General features: G+C 39.1%; 1 protein-coding gene across 12 annotated transcripts; it reads left to right on the top strand.

Annotated features, from left to right (window-relative positions):
• The first annotated feature begins 52 nt into the window (after positions 1-52).
• On the top strand, positions 53-13,870 carry tnnt3a (troponin T type 3a (skeletal, fast)). 12 transcript variants are annotated; one of them, XM_035643034.2, is made up of 16 exons: positions 53-195; positions 2,156-2,196; positions 2,502-2,515; positions 3,166-3,174; positions 3,651-3,783; positions 5,115-5,134; positions 5,948-5,966; positions 6,110-6,155; positions 6,252-6,368; positions 7,086-7,163; positions 7,683-7,796; positions 8,006-8,118; positions 9,043-9,133; positions 9,641-9,681; positions 10,792-10,832; positions 13,554-13,870. In XM_035643034.2, exons 2-16 carry the CDS (start codon positions 2,177-2,179, stop codon positions 13,760-13,762), a joined length of 1,065 nt encoding a protein of 354 aa, XP_035498927.1. In that variant the 5' UTR covers positions 53-195; positions 2,156-2,176; the 3' UTR covers positions 13,763-13,870. The 12 variants fall into 12 exon arrangements, with proteins under 12 accessions (XP_035498927.1, XP_035498926.1, XP_035498931.1 ...); XM_035643033.2 differs by having other exon boundaries at positions 54-195; positions 3,651-3,791; positions 5,117-5,134; XM_035643038.2 differs by lacking the exon at positions 5,115-5,134 and having other exon boundaries at positions 54-195; positions 3,651-3,791.
• The last annotated feature ends 735 nt before the right edge of the window (positions 13,871-14,605 follow it).

Genomic DNA, 14,605 nt, shown 5'->3' on the forward strand with positions numbered 1-14,605 from the left:
GGAGGGGGGACCAAATTCATGGACCCTGCCCCACCACAGGCCCGGCCTCGCCTCAGGGCTGGCTCCTCGGCCAATGGGAAGGCCAAGCAGATCGAGTGTCACTATAACAGAAGGACATAATCAGCGCGGTAAGTTTGCAGAACCTTACAGCCTGTCGCGGCCAGCAGGGATCTCACTTCTTTCAGCTTTTCTGAGGTAAGGAAGAGATGAGAGAGAATGAGAGTGTGAGTGGTAGAGAGGATAGGAAGATCAAGTGCAATGTCCCCAAACATCACACAAAATATGAGGACAGCTGAGTTCACATGTTTTAAAATCACTGCCATGACTTGAAGAGGCTATTTTCGAGGTCTGGCTGAGAGTGGAACTGTTGTCAAATAATGGACAGTGGACCAAAGAGGAAAACACAGGCAAATACCTTTGAAGCCCAGAGAGTATGATGCTTTTGTGTTTGAGCTCAGAGGCAATGAAATCTAGTTTGTGTTGGTGTTTAATTGCAGCCTCACATGCAAATAAGCAGTGTTTTTTGTTTTTGTTTGTTTTACCTGGCTGGGTCTCTAAAAAGCCCTGATAAATTGGATTTTTTTTTGTTTGTAGGTAGGTAAAACTTTGAACTGAGAAAAAGTTCAGAGGATCCAACAGGAGCAGCAGCTATTACCATAAAGAATTTTGTTGTTGTTGCTGTGCCAGTTTGGTCTAAGTCCAGAGACACAGAGGAGGTTCATACCTATGGGATTTACAGATGGCTTAAACCCTTCGAAGCAGCTTTCCACTTCAGGAGACAGAGGATGATACTAATGAGTTATGTAACGACATGAAAACAGTGGCAATAAATCCTGATATTGTTTTGAGATATTTGAAGTTGCTTTGACATTAACATTGCTGTGAGGTTCTGTTTTTTTGTTTTTTGATGGAGGTTTTCTTTTCATTTTGTTGTTGATGTAAAGCTGTAAATGGTTGTGGCATGTGTGTAGACTAAAGTGCACATAGCATGAGGATAAACACTTCAACATCTTGAACAGGAGCCACCAGCCTACAGAAAAGATGAAAACAAACTTTTAATTGTGTTTGTGTTATTTTCAAGCTTGCAAATGTAACATAATGGTATCAACAATTCGCAATTTATAAGATTTAAAAAACAAATACAAGGAAGTCAGGGGAGGCATTGGACTTTCAACCTTCACAGCTTCCTCTCAGGGTTTATTTTAATTCTTGAGTAAAGTGGGCCCAGTCAGCAGGGAGCCTCAGGAAGATGATTGAAGGAACCATGTGAGAGCAAGACGGCCAGATAAGGAAATGAAGGTGGAATTATGGGTAGTGGTCCAGGGGAAGGAACCCAATCTACAACATTGCTTCCACTGAAACCAGATCTGGGACCTGTGCAGCTGTCTGTTGGAAATAGTTGTGATGTGGAGACACGTTCTTGGGGGCCTCATGCTAATGAGGCTAATGTGCAACTATTCATAAATCTAATCACCAGTAGATTAAATTATTAATAAATTCAGGCGAATATCTTTATGGTTGCTTAATTCCGATGCTGCATCCAGTCTGGGATTTTACAACTGAATTCCAATAGGATTGTTTGCTGAGTAAGATTTTAGATGTGAAAGAATTGTCTTTAAACCCTTTGATTCCTAATAGATTCAGAGTGATGAGAGAGGGCAGCAGGTTTAGCGTTACCTTGACCCTTGGAGCTTTCAATCCTTTTTTCCCTGCAACATTAACCTTCTGTCAGCAGTTGACACAGGCCAGTGGCATAAATCTATGTTTGACTCCCTTCTCATTTATCATCAGAGAAGCAGATTCAGAGCTGAGGCTCGAATTTCGGTCCAGTCTGATGCTAATTATAAACTGATACAATATAAGATATTAGCTTCGGACGAATTTCGTTAATGTTGCTCAGATAATATACCCATATTATATACATTTTAGATGAATTAGGAACAACATTTTTTAATGAATCTATTTGACTATTACTAAGACTATTATTGGGTGAGAGTAAAACATGTGCTAGCAGGCAGGTGTGGTTTGGTCAGGGTGGGGCAGGCAGCAGATATTTAAGACGTCTGCAACTTAATCCTGAGCTATTAATACAGCAGGCTGCTCAGTTGCTCCTTGCAACCTGACTTGAAGTTGCTCTCTTCTCTCTTACCTCCAGGTTGCAAAGTCCACTGTCACCATGTCTGACACAGAGGAAGTGTAAGTCAATTCACATTTTAATTCAAAAATTGACAAAATCTCAAATTAGATCATCATTAACTTTAAAAAAAGTTAATGATGATCTAATTTGAGGTCCACTTACTAGCTTTATTTCTGTCCAGAGATTATCTTTGTTGATATCTTATACAGATGGAAACCGTGGGAAAAGCTAGTTTTGATTTAAGACCTTGATTTAAGATGACTTTTGCCAAACTAGTGTTTCCACAGCCAAGAATGAATTTTGAAAAATTATTTTGATAATAAGCTTTAACTCTAAATCAGAATTTCTTTCTTCTGTCTTGCAGTGAACAGGTCGAGGGTAAGTAACAAACATTTTCACATTAAAAAAATAATAAATAAATCCCCCACAATGAGTTCCAGGTACAGTCCGGAGTTTCATGCTAAATCTCAGTATTTTTTCTGAATTTTCCCTAACTGACTTTCCATCCCCTGTAGACGGTTAATTGCTCTGGACAAATTCATACGTTTACAGGTTTGGCTTGACTCCTCCAGATTCAAGTTGTGCAATAATGTTCGCTCTTTTGAGCAAATATCCACATAGCCTACAATTTCCTCCCGCTGTAGCCTGGTTCAGGCATTATCGCTGGCAACAAGAGTGTCAAATATGCTGTGGGAAGTTTAAATTTACACTGAATATATCTGAACTGCACAAGTCTGCATTGACTCGTTGGCAACGTGTCCTGCAGCTCTGCATGTCCATCTGCAACAATGCAGTCCTCCTGAGCTAAATGCACTTTCAGATCAAAACAAAAAGTGACGTTTGTGTTTAAAGCCACTCCAAAGTCAAGCCTGCAAGTGTTGATCAGCCCAGCAGGACTGTGCTGTGTATGCTTAGCATGGATCCCCAGTGTACCCACATTTTGCATTTGTATTTTGTCAAAAATGGGTACAAACGGGATCTTTTGTTAATGTTGTTCTGCTCCTTTTTTTTCTCGGATGGACGTGAAGAATACGATGGTAAGACACAGCCTGCAGACTCCGGATGATAAGTCTCACGTCATTGATACTAATTTGTCAGTCACTTTTGAAGACGTGTGTTCTTACCTCCACCTTCACATGTACTCTTTATGGCATGCTGGTTAAAACTAACATTATTTGAAATTATAAAAAGACGGGTTAAAAACAAAGATCGCGTCAGGATCGAATGTATCTTTTTGTGCTCAAACAGAGAGTTGCAGTGTAGGTATTTCCAGGAATCATTCACATTTCATCCACCATGACTGACCATTAATGACCTTTTCCCTCATATAACTGCTTGCTGTTTTAGCTGCTTCAACACCATCTGGTGACAGTTCTCCCCCATGAACCTTCTCATGTCTCACATCCCCTCCTATACTCACCCATACCAACTCCATCTCTTTCCTCTTTACCTGCTACCATTAACCCTCTCACCGCCCTTCCTCTCCCCTGGTGACTCGCTGCATGTTGTGTAGCTGTAGAAGAGGAGGTAGTAGAGGAAGTAGAGGTGGCCCCTGAGGCGGCCCCTGAGGCAGAACCAGAACCAGAACCAGAGCCAGAACCAGAACCAGTGGTAGAACCAGAGCCAGAACCAGAGCCTGAGCCTGAGCCTGAAGGTATGTGGCATGGAGGGGGGAAGGGGGTATACTCTCATCCTTTCCCAGGCGACAGGTGCACTCCATGCTAATGCTACCTTTCTTTCACCCCTGACAAAGTCAGAATTGTCTTTTAATGTACTAAAGCATATGTTTTGGACCCAAAGTCCTTCCCCACATCTACGTTAGCTTCTGTCTGTTAGCTTTCTGTTTCAAAACATTTTCTGACAAAGGTTTTTGAAAATTAATTAATTAAACATTCTTTCTGAAATAGCTGAAACAGGCTATTAGACAATATAAATGTAAAATGATTATTTAGAAATACAAAGCTTGTCTAATTTTTCATCTGCAGTTTGAAGATTAAGAATTGAAATCTAAATTGTCCTAACTTTTACTTATTTGCTAATAATTCTCATGGAAAAAAAAAACTTTTGTCAATTTGTCCTTGAGTAAGTCATGGAAAGCTGCAAATAAATCAAACAGAGGAGAAAGGGAATTTCTTTAATACAGAGATAATTTGTTATCTTAAATTCAAAGGAAAGACAATTTATGGCCTCTTTTATCAGTCTAACCCATACACTACTGTGCCACATGTACACCGAATACTTGTATTCGGTGTACATGGTTGCTTTTTCATTATTTTGACATGTGTTGAAAGTGAACATCAGATTAAATACATAATAAAACCTGAGCAGCGTCCTCAAAAGGAGTAACATTTACTACAAGCATGAAAATGTTACACAAGTTTATTTAATTTTAAGAGAAAAAGATGGTGTCACAGATAACTTCTTTTTCAATATTTACCTATTGGATCTTTATGCACAGATGCTGGTGGGGAAGACCTCTATGTCAGTGTTTTATCCTTATTTGCTATTTATAATTCAGTTTGGCTGTGATTAGCTGCCACATGGAGGAAAACTGTAAATGTCTACCTAAATCCTCTGACTTTTAATCTCTGAAACGTCCAATGGCACATGGATGCAGGGTTAAATGTTAATGGGTTCACACTTTGTTCAGCCATTTTAAAGTTAAACTTTGGCTTCAACAAACCAAGACCTTATGTATTTGTATATTCTCAAACACTGGCTGAGATCTTCTGAGATATTCCCCCATTTTCTTTCAATTGCTTCCACATTTTTTGTGTTGACAGGTGATTTCACATCCATTTTTCTCAGCCTTATTTACTTGATTTGTTTTTGACTTATTTGAGAATTTACGGTAATTGAAAATTCCTCCTCATCTCTGAGCGAGTATTTAGCTATATGGATATCCAGTTTGCTGCTCCCGGTTTGCCCACTAATGCTGTTGTCTATTCTGCTTTTGTTTTCAATGCTTGCTGCATGCAGAGGCTGTTGAAGAGGAAGGTATGTTCATTTAAAAACTTATAACAAACTGAAATCTCTCATTCTGGTTTTGGAAGGACAACAGTGTCCAGGTCTGATGTCTGTACTCGGGGGAACACCTGCTGTTCACTAAATGTCAGTTCCAATTGTATCTGAAAATCCAGGAGCACTGCCCAATTTTACAAAAAAATTCATGGGGGAAAAAATAAAAAAACACACATACTCAATTTTAAAAAGCCTGTGAAGGGACTTTGTGAAGAGTTTGAGAGGTAAAATTGCTAGGGGAGGAGAAGGGCGAAAGAATATGAAATGCTAACATGCTTCACTGCACAGCGACTCCACCTTTACACTCTTGCTATGCCCCTCATCTGCATGGCATGGAGCCGCCAGAATCCGGGTAAAAACAAAAGATAAAACTGGGGGAAATGATTTGCTTGTGTACGACAGTTTTGGGGTCAAGCCAAAAAAAGAAAAAGAAAAAAATGTTAAGAAAAATCATGTTTGTGACAAATGAAAAAGCAACACACAGAGGCTTCAAGAAAAATCTTATGTTCATTTCTGTAATAATAAAAAACTTTACTGTAACTGCACTTAAAGCAAGATGATCCACAAAACTCCATTATCCCCTTACAGCTTTCTTTCCGTGAAGTTTTCATTTTTTTTGCTCTTATTCATCAGTTTTTCTAAGCCTAACCGATAAACATGGTTACAGCTTTATTTTTAAATCTTGATTTGTTTGGTCATATAGTTTAATGCCTGAGAAAACTGAAAAAATCTGCTTTGTTTCTAACCCAATGAAATGTACTTGTCCCTTCTTCATTTCCTAACTCGCAGAGGAGAAGCCAAAGTTCAAGTAAGTTTCCTTCTTACATGATCGCACCTCGAATGATTTCCACAGACATTTAGATTTTTGAGTCATTTGGCTGAAAACACAGCAAAGCATCGCTATACTCAGCAATGTGCATGTGCACTTAAGACCCCAAAACTCTCTCGTAGGCCCAGCGCTCCAAAGATCCCAGATGGTGAGAAAGTGGACTTTGATGTAAGTTGGCCTGAAGTAAAAATGTGAAGGATTTCTGTTGATTTGGGGTAATTTCTCTGCGGCGCTGAGTGTTGCTTCTGTTTTTCTGCGCTGCAGGACATCCAGAAGAAACGTCAGAACAAGGACCTGGTCGAGCTGCAGGGCCTGATTGATGCTCACTTCGAGTGCAGGAAGAAGGAGGAGGAGGAGCTGATTGCCCTCAAGGACAGGATTGTGAGTTTTTCATATATGCCATGAATAAAAACAATAACACTTCCTTGGGAATATGTCACACTCACTTTCATATTTTAGGCATTTTGTGTGCTTTAAAGGAGACATCTTATGCTTTTTAAGTTTTTCCCTTTCCTCTATTTGTTTGTGTTAAAGGTCTGCAAAGTTTAAAAACCTAAAGCGTGCGGCAAAGGGAGCACCTCTCCCCGACAATAAACACTGTTCCTAAAACTGCTGAAATGTCTCGTCAGTAGTCTGGCCGATACTTAATAATACCTTTATATGGTGACATCAAATCTGACATCAACATATCACGGAAATGCATGAGGCACGCATAGCGGCTGGGTAAAGCAAGAGATGAGCCCAACACTTCCTACATGCGCTGGAGGGATTGACAAATCACAACAGACTGGGCTTCATTGGGAAGGGGACCTAAAAGACAATGGTTTCACAGAGAGGCTGAAAAGAGTGCAGGAATGGACAGTCTGAGGAAACTGATGTGTTTTCTGAACATTAGAGCATGTTAACCTTTTCAAGTAATTACCCGAATTAAAATTATAAACCTCAATATGAGCATAATATGTCTCCTTTACACAAGACCCACCAACTGTCACACCACCATTAAGTAAAGTTTTAGAGTACAGACAGAACAGACATAATGTTGTCTTTCTGCTGTGTTCAATAAGATGCTTGACTCTGTGTTTGTCTTCTGTCCGGCAGGAGAAGCGTCGTGCTGAGAGGGCCGAGCAGCAGAGGGTCCGCACTGAGAAGGAAAAGGAGCGCCAGGCCAGACGTGAGGTTTGTGGTTTCATCGCATTCATTCATTATTTCAGCTCTTTAGTTCTTTCATCATGAAAATGTGTCTCTTATATCAGAGATTTGATTTCTTATTGGTCAAAAAATGTGCTTATCCTCACCTTGACCTTTACATACATTTTGCACATTTTCAATCTGATTTTAGATGTGGATAATTTCCTGATGAAGGAAAAAAAATGCTCTGTTTACGCTGTTCTAATAATTTGCACAACTTGAGTATTTCTAATTTCATATTTATAATCAATTAATCAATCAAAATTATAATTCTACATTATTTCTTAAAAGAAAATGCTACATTCTTTATTTCATTATAATGATTTTTGCTGTAATTATGAATTTGCTTTTTAAATGTCACATTATATCTATTCTATAATTTTGTCATTAGTCAACCTGCTTCCTGTATCATTTTGAAGTCTGAATGGTGGATCTGTGCTCGGAGGCCTCAGTCTGTGCTCAGAGGCCTCACTCACACTGATGTATTTCTTTATGTTTGCCCACCAGGAGGAGAGGCGGATCAGAGAGGAGTCCGACGCCAAGAAGAAGGCAGATGACGAGGCCAAGAAAAAGTCAGCTCTGTCCAGCATGGGCTCCAACTACAGCAGTCACCTGCAGAGAGTCAGTGCACACTCTGATGTCCTCTGCAGCAGCATCTGGTTCTCTGGATAGCTGTTAACCTGCTTCTGTACTGTGTGTGTGTGTGTGTGTGTGTGTGTGTGTGTGTGTGTGTGTGTGTGTGTGTGTGTGTGTGTGTGTGTGTGTGTGTGTGCGTGCGTGTGTTTGTGTTTGTGCGTGTGTGTGTGTGTGTGCATCTCTGTACTGAACAGGCTGACCAGAAGAGAGGTGGAAAGAAAGAGACTGAGAGAGAGAAGAAGAAGAAGATCCTGGCTGCTAGGCGTAAGCAACTCAACATCGACCATCTGAACGAAGACAAGCTGAAGTATGAGGCATATTCTTCATGTTTTTTTTCTCAAGTACTGTACTCAAGTATAAATTTAAACTATTACTTTAATTGAGTATTTTCTTTTCATGCCACTTTAAACTTCTATTCCATTACAATTCAGAGGGAAATATTGTATGTTTGTATGTTGATCCACTTATTTATCTGACGTGTTTATTACTTTAAAAATTAAGATACAGATAAATAAAGAAAAGATTAGATTGAACTATATGTTTTACACAGACGATGACACATTTAGTTGACTCTAGTTGATTTTTTGACTGGCAGAAAGTGAACTGAAAACTAGTTTGATCATCATATAATTAATTTTCATGAAAAATATCTAATATTTCATGTTTCCAGCTTCTCAAACGTGAAGACTTGCAGCTTTTCCTTTTTAAGCATTCCAACCATTTTGCTTTTACATTTTATCAACAATAATTTATGAATGTTGGTATGACAAACAATTAACCAATCAATTGAGAAAATAATCACCTGATCAATGCATATAGAAAAAAAATCATTAGTTGAGGAACTGTACAAAATATTTAGAATTATATCCACCTAAAAATGCTGCTTACACATTCATATATGATATGTATATATATTTACAACAGTTACAGGGCCCTTTTCTAAAGTCAGTACTTAATATGAATACTTATGGTACATCTTTCTGATTATACGTTTAATACATACTTCATTGCAGGACTTTTAAATGAAATGCATGAGTAGTTTTTACAGTGAAGTATTAGTACTTTCACTATAGGACTGAACACTTCCTTCACTGTATGGAGGAAAAGACTCTAGTCAAAGATTCTAAAACACTCAATCATAATCAGACCAGGTGAAATGGTTTAGCTCTGTCTGCTCTCTCAGAATCAGTTGTTGTTGTTATTTGAACTCCCATTCTTGTGCTGTTTGCAGGGATAAGATCACTGAGCTGCACGAATGGATGACCCAGCTCGAGTCTGAGAAGTTTGACCACATGGAGAGACTGAAGAGGCAGAAGTACGAGGTGAGACTTCATCACAGTTGTGATGACTTCATCACAGTTGTCTTCACATCATGTGAAGACAACCATTGAGGATACCTTCTGGTATCCTCAATGGTCAGGTTTAGTACCCCACATTTAATAACTGTTTTTTTTAATACTTTTATATCTATTTATAAAAATACCATACATTGAAATATATCATTAAACGACAAAGTATCATTCAGAGCCTTTTTAAATAGATTTTATTTAGATGAAATGGTAATCCACCACAGCTGTCTATACGTACCTCCTCCCATATTCACATACATTGCTTTAGATCTGCAGCTGTGGAGCTTTGAATTAGGTGCATCACAACTTTTTTTCATCCTTTACCTTGAAATTTAAGTATATTAATGATATTAAATTTAAATTTTAGTCTCAGTAAAAGTGCAGGTAAACTACAGAGAACGTAAAGGCCAGAAACCTTTCAGCTGAGCGTCCCATCAACTCAGGAGTTGAACCCTTAACATGCTCTTTGATTTTCTCCAGGTTACGACCCTGCGTAAGCGAGTGGAGGAGCTCAGTAAATTGTAAGTATAGCTGAGCAGGGCATGGTGCCTGCCGGCTCCAGGCTCGCTGCATGTTAGCATGAAGAAAGGTCAGAGAACCAAAACAGTGCCTCTGGTCTAGAGAGATTGCAACACACCACTGAAAAAAACTAAAATAAGAGAGAACTGAATGGTTTGTTTCCAAAGTGATGTCTGTTTACTGAAGATCCACCTTTAGAAAGACTGAATCAACATGATTTCTGCTGTGACAGCAGCACCGCATCATGACTTCATTTTCATATCTGTCACAATTCTTATTGTTGATACTAAACAGTAACATGTAATACTTAATACAAGTATAAGTAGTTTAGTTTGAAATTAAACACAGCGGCCACAGTAAGAAAAAATGGTTACGCTCATTTTAAAGGTGTTCCTAATAACTCTATTAGGAAATAACTATTATTTCAATGAATTCAAGTTAATTATTGACTTTACCTGATAAATGACATAGGAAGGATGTAAGGACTAAATGTAAAGACTAAGCCGCCCTCACAATACTTAATTCTCATTAAAAATTTTAACATGGGGCAGCTCAACTTTCTTTCATCCTCTGCAATGGCCTAATGTTTTTCAGCAAAAGTTTCTTTTTGGCCTTCATTTCATAACAATGTCATTTTGGAATCAAACTCTTCAGTTAAGAGCAGATAGATTTGGTACCGTGGACGTGAAGGTGGTGTTGGGTGACTCGGTGACTCGGTGTGGGAGTGAGCACTCAGGCAGGTAAGTACGAGCCTGTGTTGAGGTTACAGAGCCGAGCTGAGGTCGGACATCTCTGAATCATTCCGTGTGTCTCTCTTGGGAAAACTGCAGCTGGCGTTTTAAAGCACAAATGATCAGAAAATCACAATTAGGTGCAAAATTCATGATGTGATATCGTCTCAGAAACTGAAGATTTAGTTCAAATCAATTAAATGTGAAAACAGTTAATTGATCATTAACTGATCATATGCACGCCCGCCGTCTTAGTTTCCCATGATTCCTCAGTCTGCAGCTTTCAGCCCATGGAGCCTTTTCAAAGAGGAGGGAGTCGGTGTCCTCTGACGTAAACGTGTTCTGGTGCGTGTTAAAGCTGCTGCTGTGTCGTTTTTTCAGGTTCTCATGTTTAGGAAGCGCATTGACAAGTTGCAGAAGCAGTAAGTACTGTCGCTGCTGCGTTCACTGACAAGCTGTAATCTCAAAACATAACTCCGTTTAACCCACAGTTGTTATCTGGGTGAATATCACAACCCTTCAGCGAGACGGTTTATGGCAAGAAGGTGTTGCTCATAGGTTTTAGAGCATAAGTACAAAAGGGAAATATATAGCCTGTCAAACTCAATCAGATATTGTCTGAGTATTTCATTATGGAGGTGAGAATACAGTTTTACAGTTTGAGGCATGTGCCCCCCAAGGGGTCATCTGAATATCTGACAGCACAATTTTTAAACTATGCAGACGAATGCAGAACGGTACAGTTTTGCACATTTTTTTTCTCCTCATCTGACTCAGCTGGAGGTTCTGTAAATCTGCCTTATTCTTCTGCATTAGGTTAAGTTTAAACCAGCAACCTAAATTGCCACATAAAAATAATTAAATTTGTCTATTTGTGAGGTGATTTATATTCATATTCACCTCACAAACAAGCCATAAACACACCAAATCCTCACTAAATGATTGCTCCAACCCAACCCCACACCGAAACTGTGTGGAAGTCGCAGCAGAGGACCGGCCGGTAGCCACCCTACGGTTATCCATTAGCCTACATGATAAAAACACAGCAGCAGCAGTTTGGCATCAGGCCTGTGATGCCACCACCCATTTATCCCTTCAGCAGATTAAAACATTGCCACAAGCTTAAACTTAGAAAAAATAAAATAATGTCATTTGAGAGTTTAACAGACCTGCTAGCCAGCTAATAGAGCTGCAGGCACGGCATATCTAACAACAATAGCTAACAATGAAAATAATTTGCATGAATGAAATTAACTAAACAAAGAGGGTAACTTGTCATGATGTTTTAGTTTTCCCTTGCTCACCATGCTTTTTCTCTCAGTGATTTAATTTAGCTGAGAAACTGATTTTTAGGGTTGTTTGAGAAAAGGTTAGTCTACAATTTAACTTAAACTCCAATCTGCTGCTTGTCTGTAATGCTATTCAAAGACACAATCGGCTGCCTATATGTTATTTGAAAACCCGAGCTGATACATTCACTTTACTGTGTGGGAGAGCCAGTTACTCCAAAGGTGTTCACTTTAGGTCAGTGGCTGTCGGACTCAGTAATTAGTAAGTCTGTGCAGGTAAGTGCTGCATGTGTGTGACAATGACTCTAACCTGAGTGTGAATGAACAGTAACAATTGGTGTGATGTTGCTGGCTGGTGCATATGCTGCAGTGGCCTGACATCCCTCCATTAAAATGTCATGAAAATGTGCAAAAGAAGTTGTTTTCCTCTTCAAAAAATGTTCAGGTTGCTTTTCACAATCACAAGATTAGTAGAAAAAAAGAGTAACATTCATTGATGCTGTGGGTTGCTTTTGTTTACACAAAGTGAACCCTTTAAAGCCTCAAATCAAACCGATTATCTTCTCTATATTTGTTTGACTGAGAGTTAAATTTTGTGTTGAAATCGTGAATGTTCTGAGGGGATTTGGGGAATTTTTCAGGTATAGTGTAAACTAGTGGTGTAACGATACACATATTTGTATTGAACCATTTGGTACAGGGCTTTCGGTTTGGTAAACATTGCGAACCCAAATATTCATTGTAATCCTAAATAAAGCTTAAATTGTGTGAAATATAATGTTCTCAGAGCCACTGCGCTTAACCAGGCAACGCACACTACATAAGATACAGCGTCAGCGTGCTGTCTGCCACTCCCCTCCCCAAAGCAAAACATTGCACTCCAGTAGCAGCCGGGAGGCTAAGCTAAGCTAAGCTAGCTCATTACGATATGGTTAATAATGCCATTCAAACAACTGTATGTCGCATCTACTACACGAGAGGTTACATCAGTGGGACTACTTCAGTCATGTCAACTCATTAACGCCGACATCACCCCGCGTGTCAATAGGTGGAACTGGACATAAACACGGAGCAACACACGCTACAAACTATCCCTGCAGCGTATAGGAAACGTTCATCTGATTCAAACAGAGAAAAACATATAGCGGGGGCGTGTGGTGCATTTATAGCCATGGATTCCTGCTTTTTATAATAAAACAAAAGCCCAAACAGAGAGCCAACTGTCCCAAGCACTGTGCACATCAAGGGCTACACAAAGCTAACAGCACAGTACCTCTCTGCACAGCATTACTTGGCTGTCCCTAGTGACATTGTCACATTAAGCAGATCTGTGCGGTGTACAGATGATGTGGACATCTTTCTTTTGAAAAAAACTAGTTTAAAAAGACAGTGAGTTCCATGATTAAACAGATGTTTCTTTTGTACTGTTCTTTTGTTTGTTGTTGTTTATAACTACTACAAAACTACTGATCTGCTTTTGTTTTGGATGCTGTTAAGAAGACACCCCAGAAGAAGTGTCATTGTTCAAAGTCCAAAAACATGAATTTTAAACGTGAATTGTGCGAACCGTTACACCCCAAGTGTAAATTGCCTGATAAGGCATGGTGGTACAACCCTTGATATTTCTGTGTTGACAGAAAAGAAAGATTTTTTTTTCATTACACTTTGCTAAGGAGCCCTTGAGCAAGGCACCAATCCTTCATAGAATAGTTGTGCACAAGAACACAGTGAATTTGCATGGAACTTCAGCCTGCACAGCTGCCGGCTGACCCTTGTTGACTACTTGAATGTTTAAAAATGGTTGAAAACAACCATAGTTGACATGTATTCCTTTTTTTTCTGTTCGTATCACAGCAGCAAGAAGGGAGCCGCTGCCCGCCGCAGAAAGTAAACGGGCTAGCCTCGTTGCTGCTCAGAAACCAAACTGCGATCGACTCGGACACACGCCTGATGAAGAAACGCACACAATGGCGAAGGTCGTAGCTCAGAAGAAGCAACTGATGCTGAGGTTTACCCTGAAGTTACCAACTCACGTCATCATACATGCAACCAGGAGCCTTTAGCTGCTGTTCAATAGGAATAAAAAGTACTAAAACTGATTCGCTTTCTCGCTTCCTCACAATCGACTGTTTGGTTCTCAGTATTTTTGTAAATAAAGTGTGACTCTTCAAGCCATGTCTGTGGATCCGTTGATACTCAGAAATCAATAAAGTTCAGTATTTTTAGTCTTGTAATTTTAAGGTCATTTGTTGGCGCAGAGATGAACTGGACTGGGTGTTGAAGGTCTCGTAAAGAGGCCCTGAAATTTCTCCATTGCCTGATTCATCACCACAAAGTCTCAGGATTTCTGTCTTATCCACATGTTCTAAAGAGTGTGGTATACTTTAATAAATCGGTGTTTAACCCTAACCCTAGTGTTGTGCATCGGTTTGGGCTAATTTGGTTATCAGCAAAAATGTATAGTTATCAAAGATAATTATGATTATAATTTTGAAAATCAATAGAGGTTATTAATCAATGTGAATTGCAACGGGGCACCACCCGGAAACCGGGACCAATAACCAAATCGTCAATTCAGTCTCAAGAATTAAAGGTGTTCACTCAAAATGTTCATATCTGCTAGATATGAGCATTTATGGAGTGAACTGAACACAAATAACACAAAACAACAAGTAGAACAGCATTTATTAACTTAGCAATATCAATGTACAATCAATACTACTTTTTATCAACAAATGTTTATTAATCAACAAATGTTTATTAATCAACAAATGTCTATTAATGACATTAGACATTAATGTCTATTAATGACATTAGACATTGATGTCTATTAATGTCTAAGCTACCAATCATATATCATATGATCATCATATGAAAAGAAAACAACAAGCAAGAGTGTGTGTGTG

Source organism: Scophthalmus maximus, chromosome 7, assembly GCF_022379125.1.
Source record: "Scophthalmus maximus strain ysfricsl-2021 chromosome 7, ASM2237912v1, whole genome shotgun sequence".
NCBI lineage: Eukaryota > Metazoa > Chordata > Actinopteri > Pleuronectiformes > Scophthalmidae > Scophthalmus > Scophthalmus maximus.

Coding starts and splice junctions, on each gene's coding strand:
- tnnt3a (XM_035643033.2), top strand. CDS start 2,177: ATGTCTGACACAGAGGAAGT. Junction 6,369..7,085: donor TTGCCCTCAAGGACAGGATT/GTGAGTTTTTCA, acceptor TCTGTCCGGCAG/GAGAAGCGTCGTGCTGAGAG. Junction 10,833..13,553: donor ATTGACAAGTTGCAGAAGCA/GTAAGTACTGTC, acceptor TTCGTATCACAG/CAGCAAGAAGGGAGCCGCTG.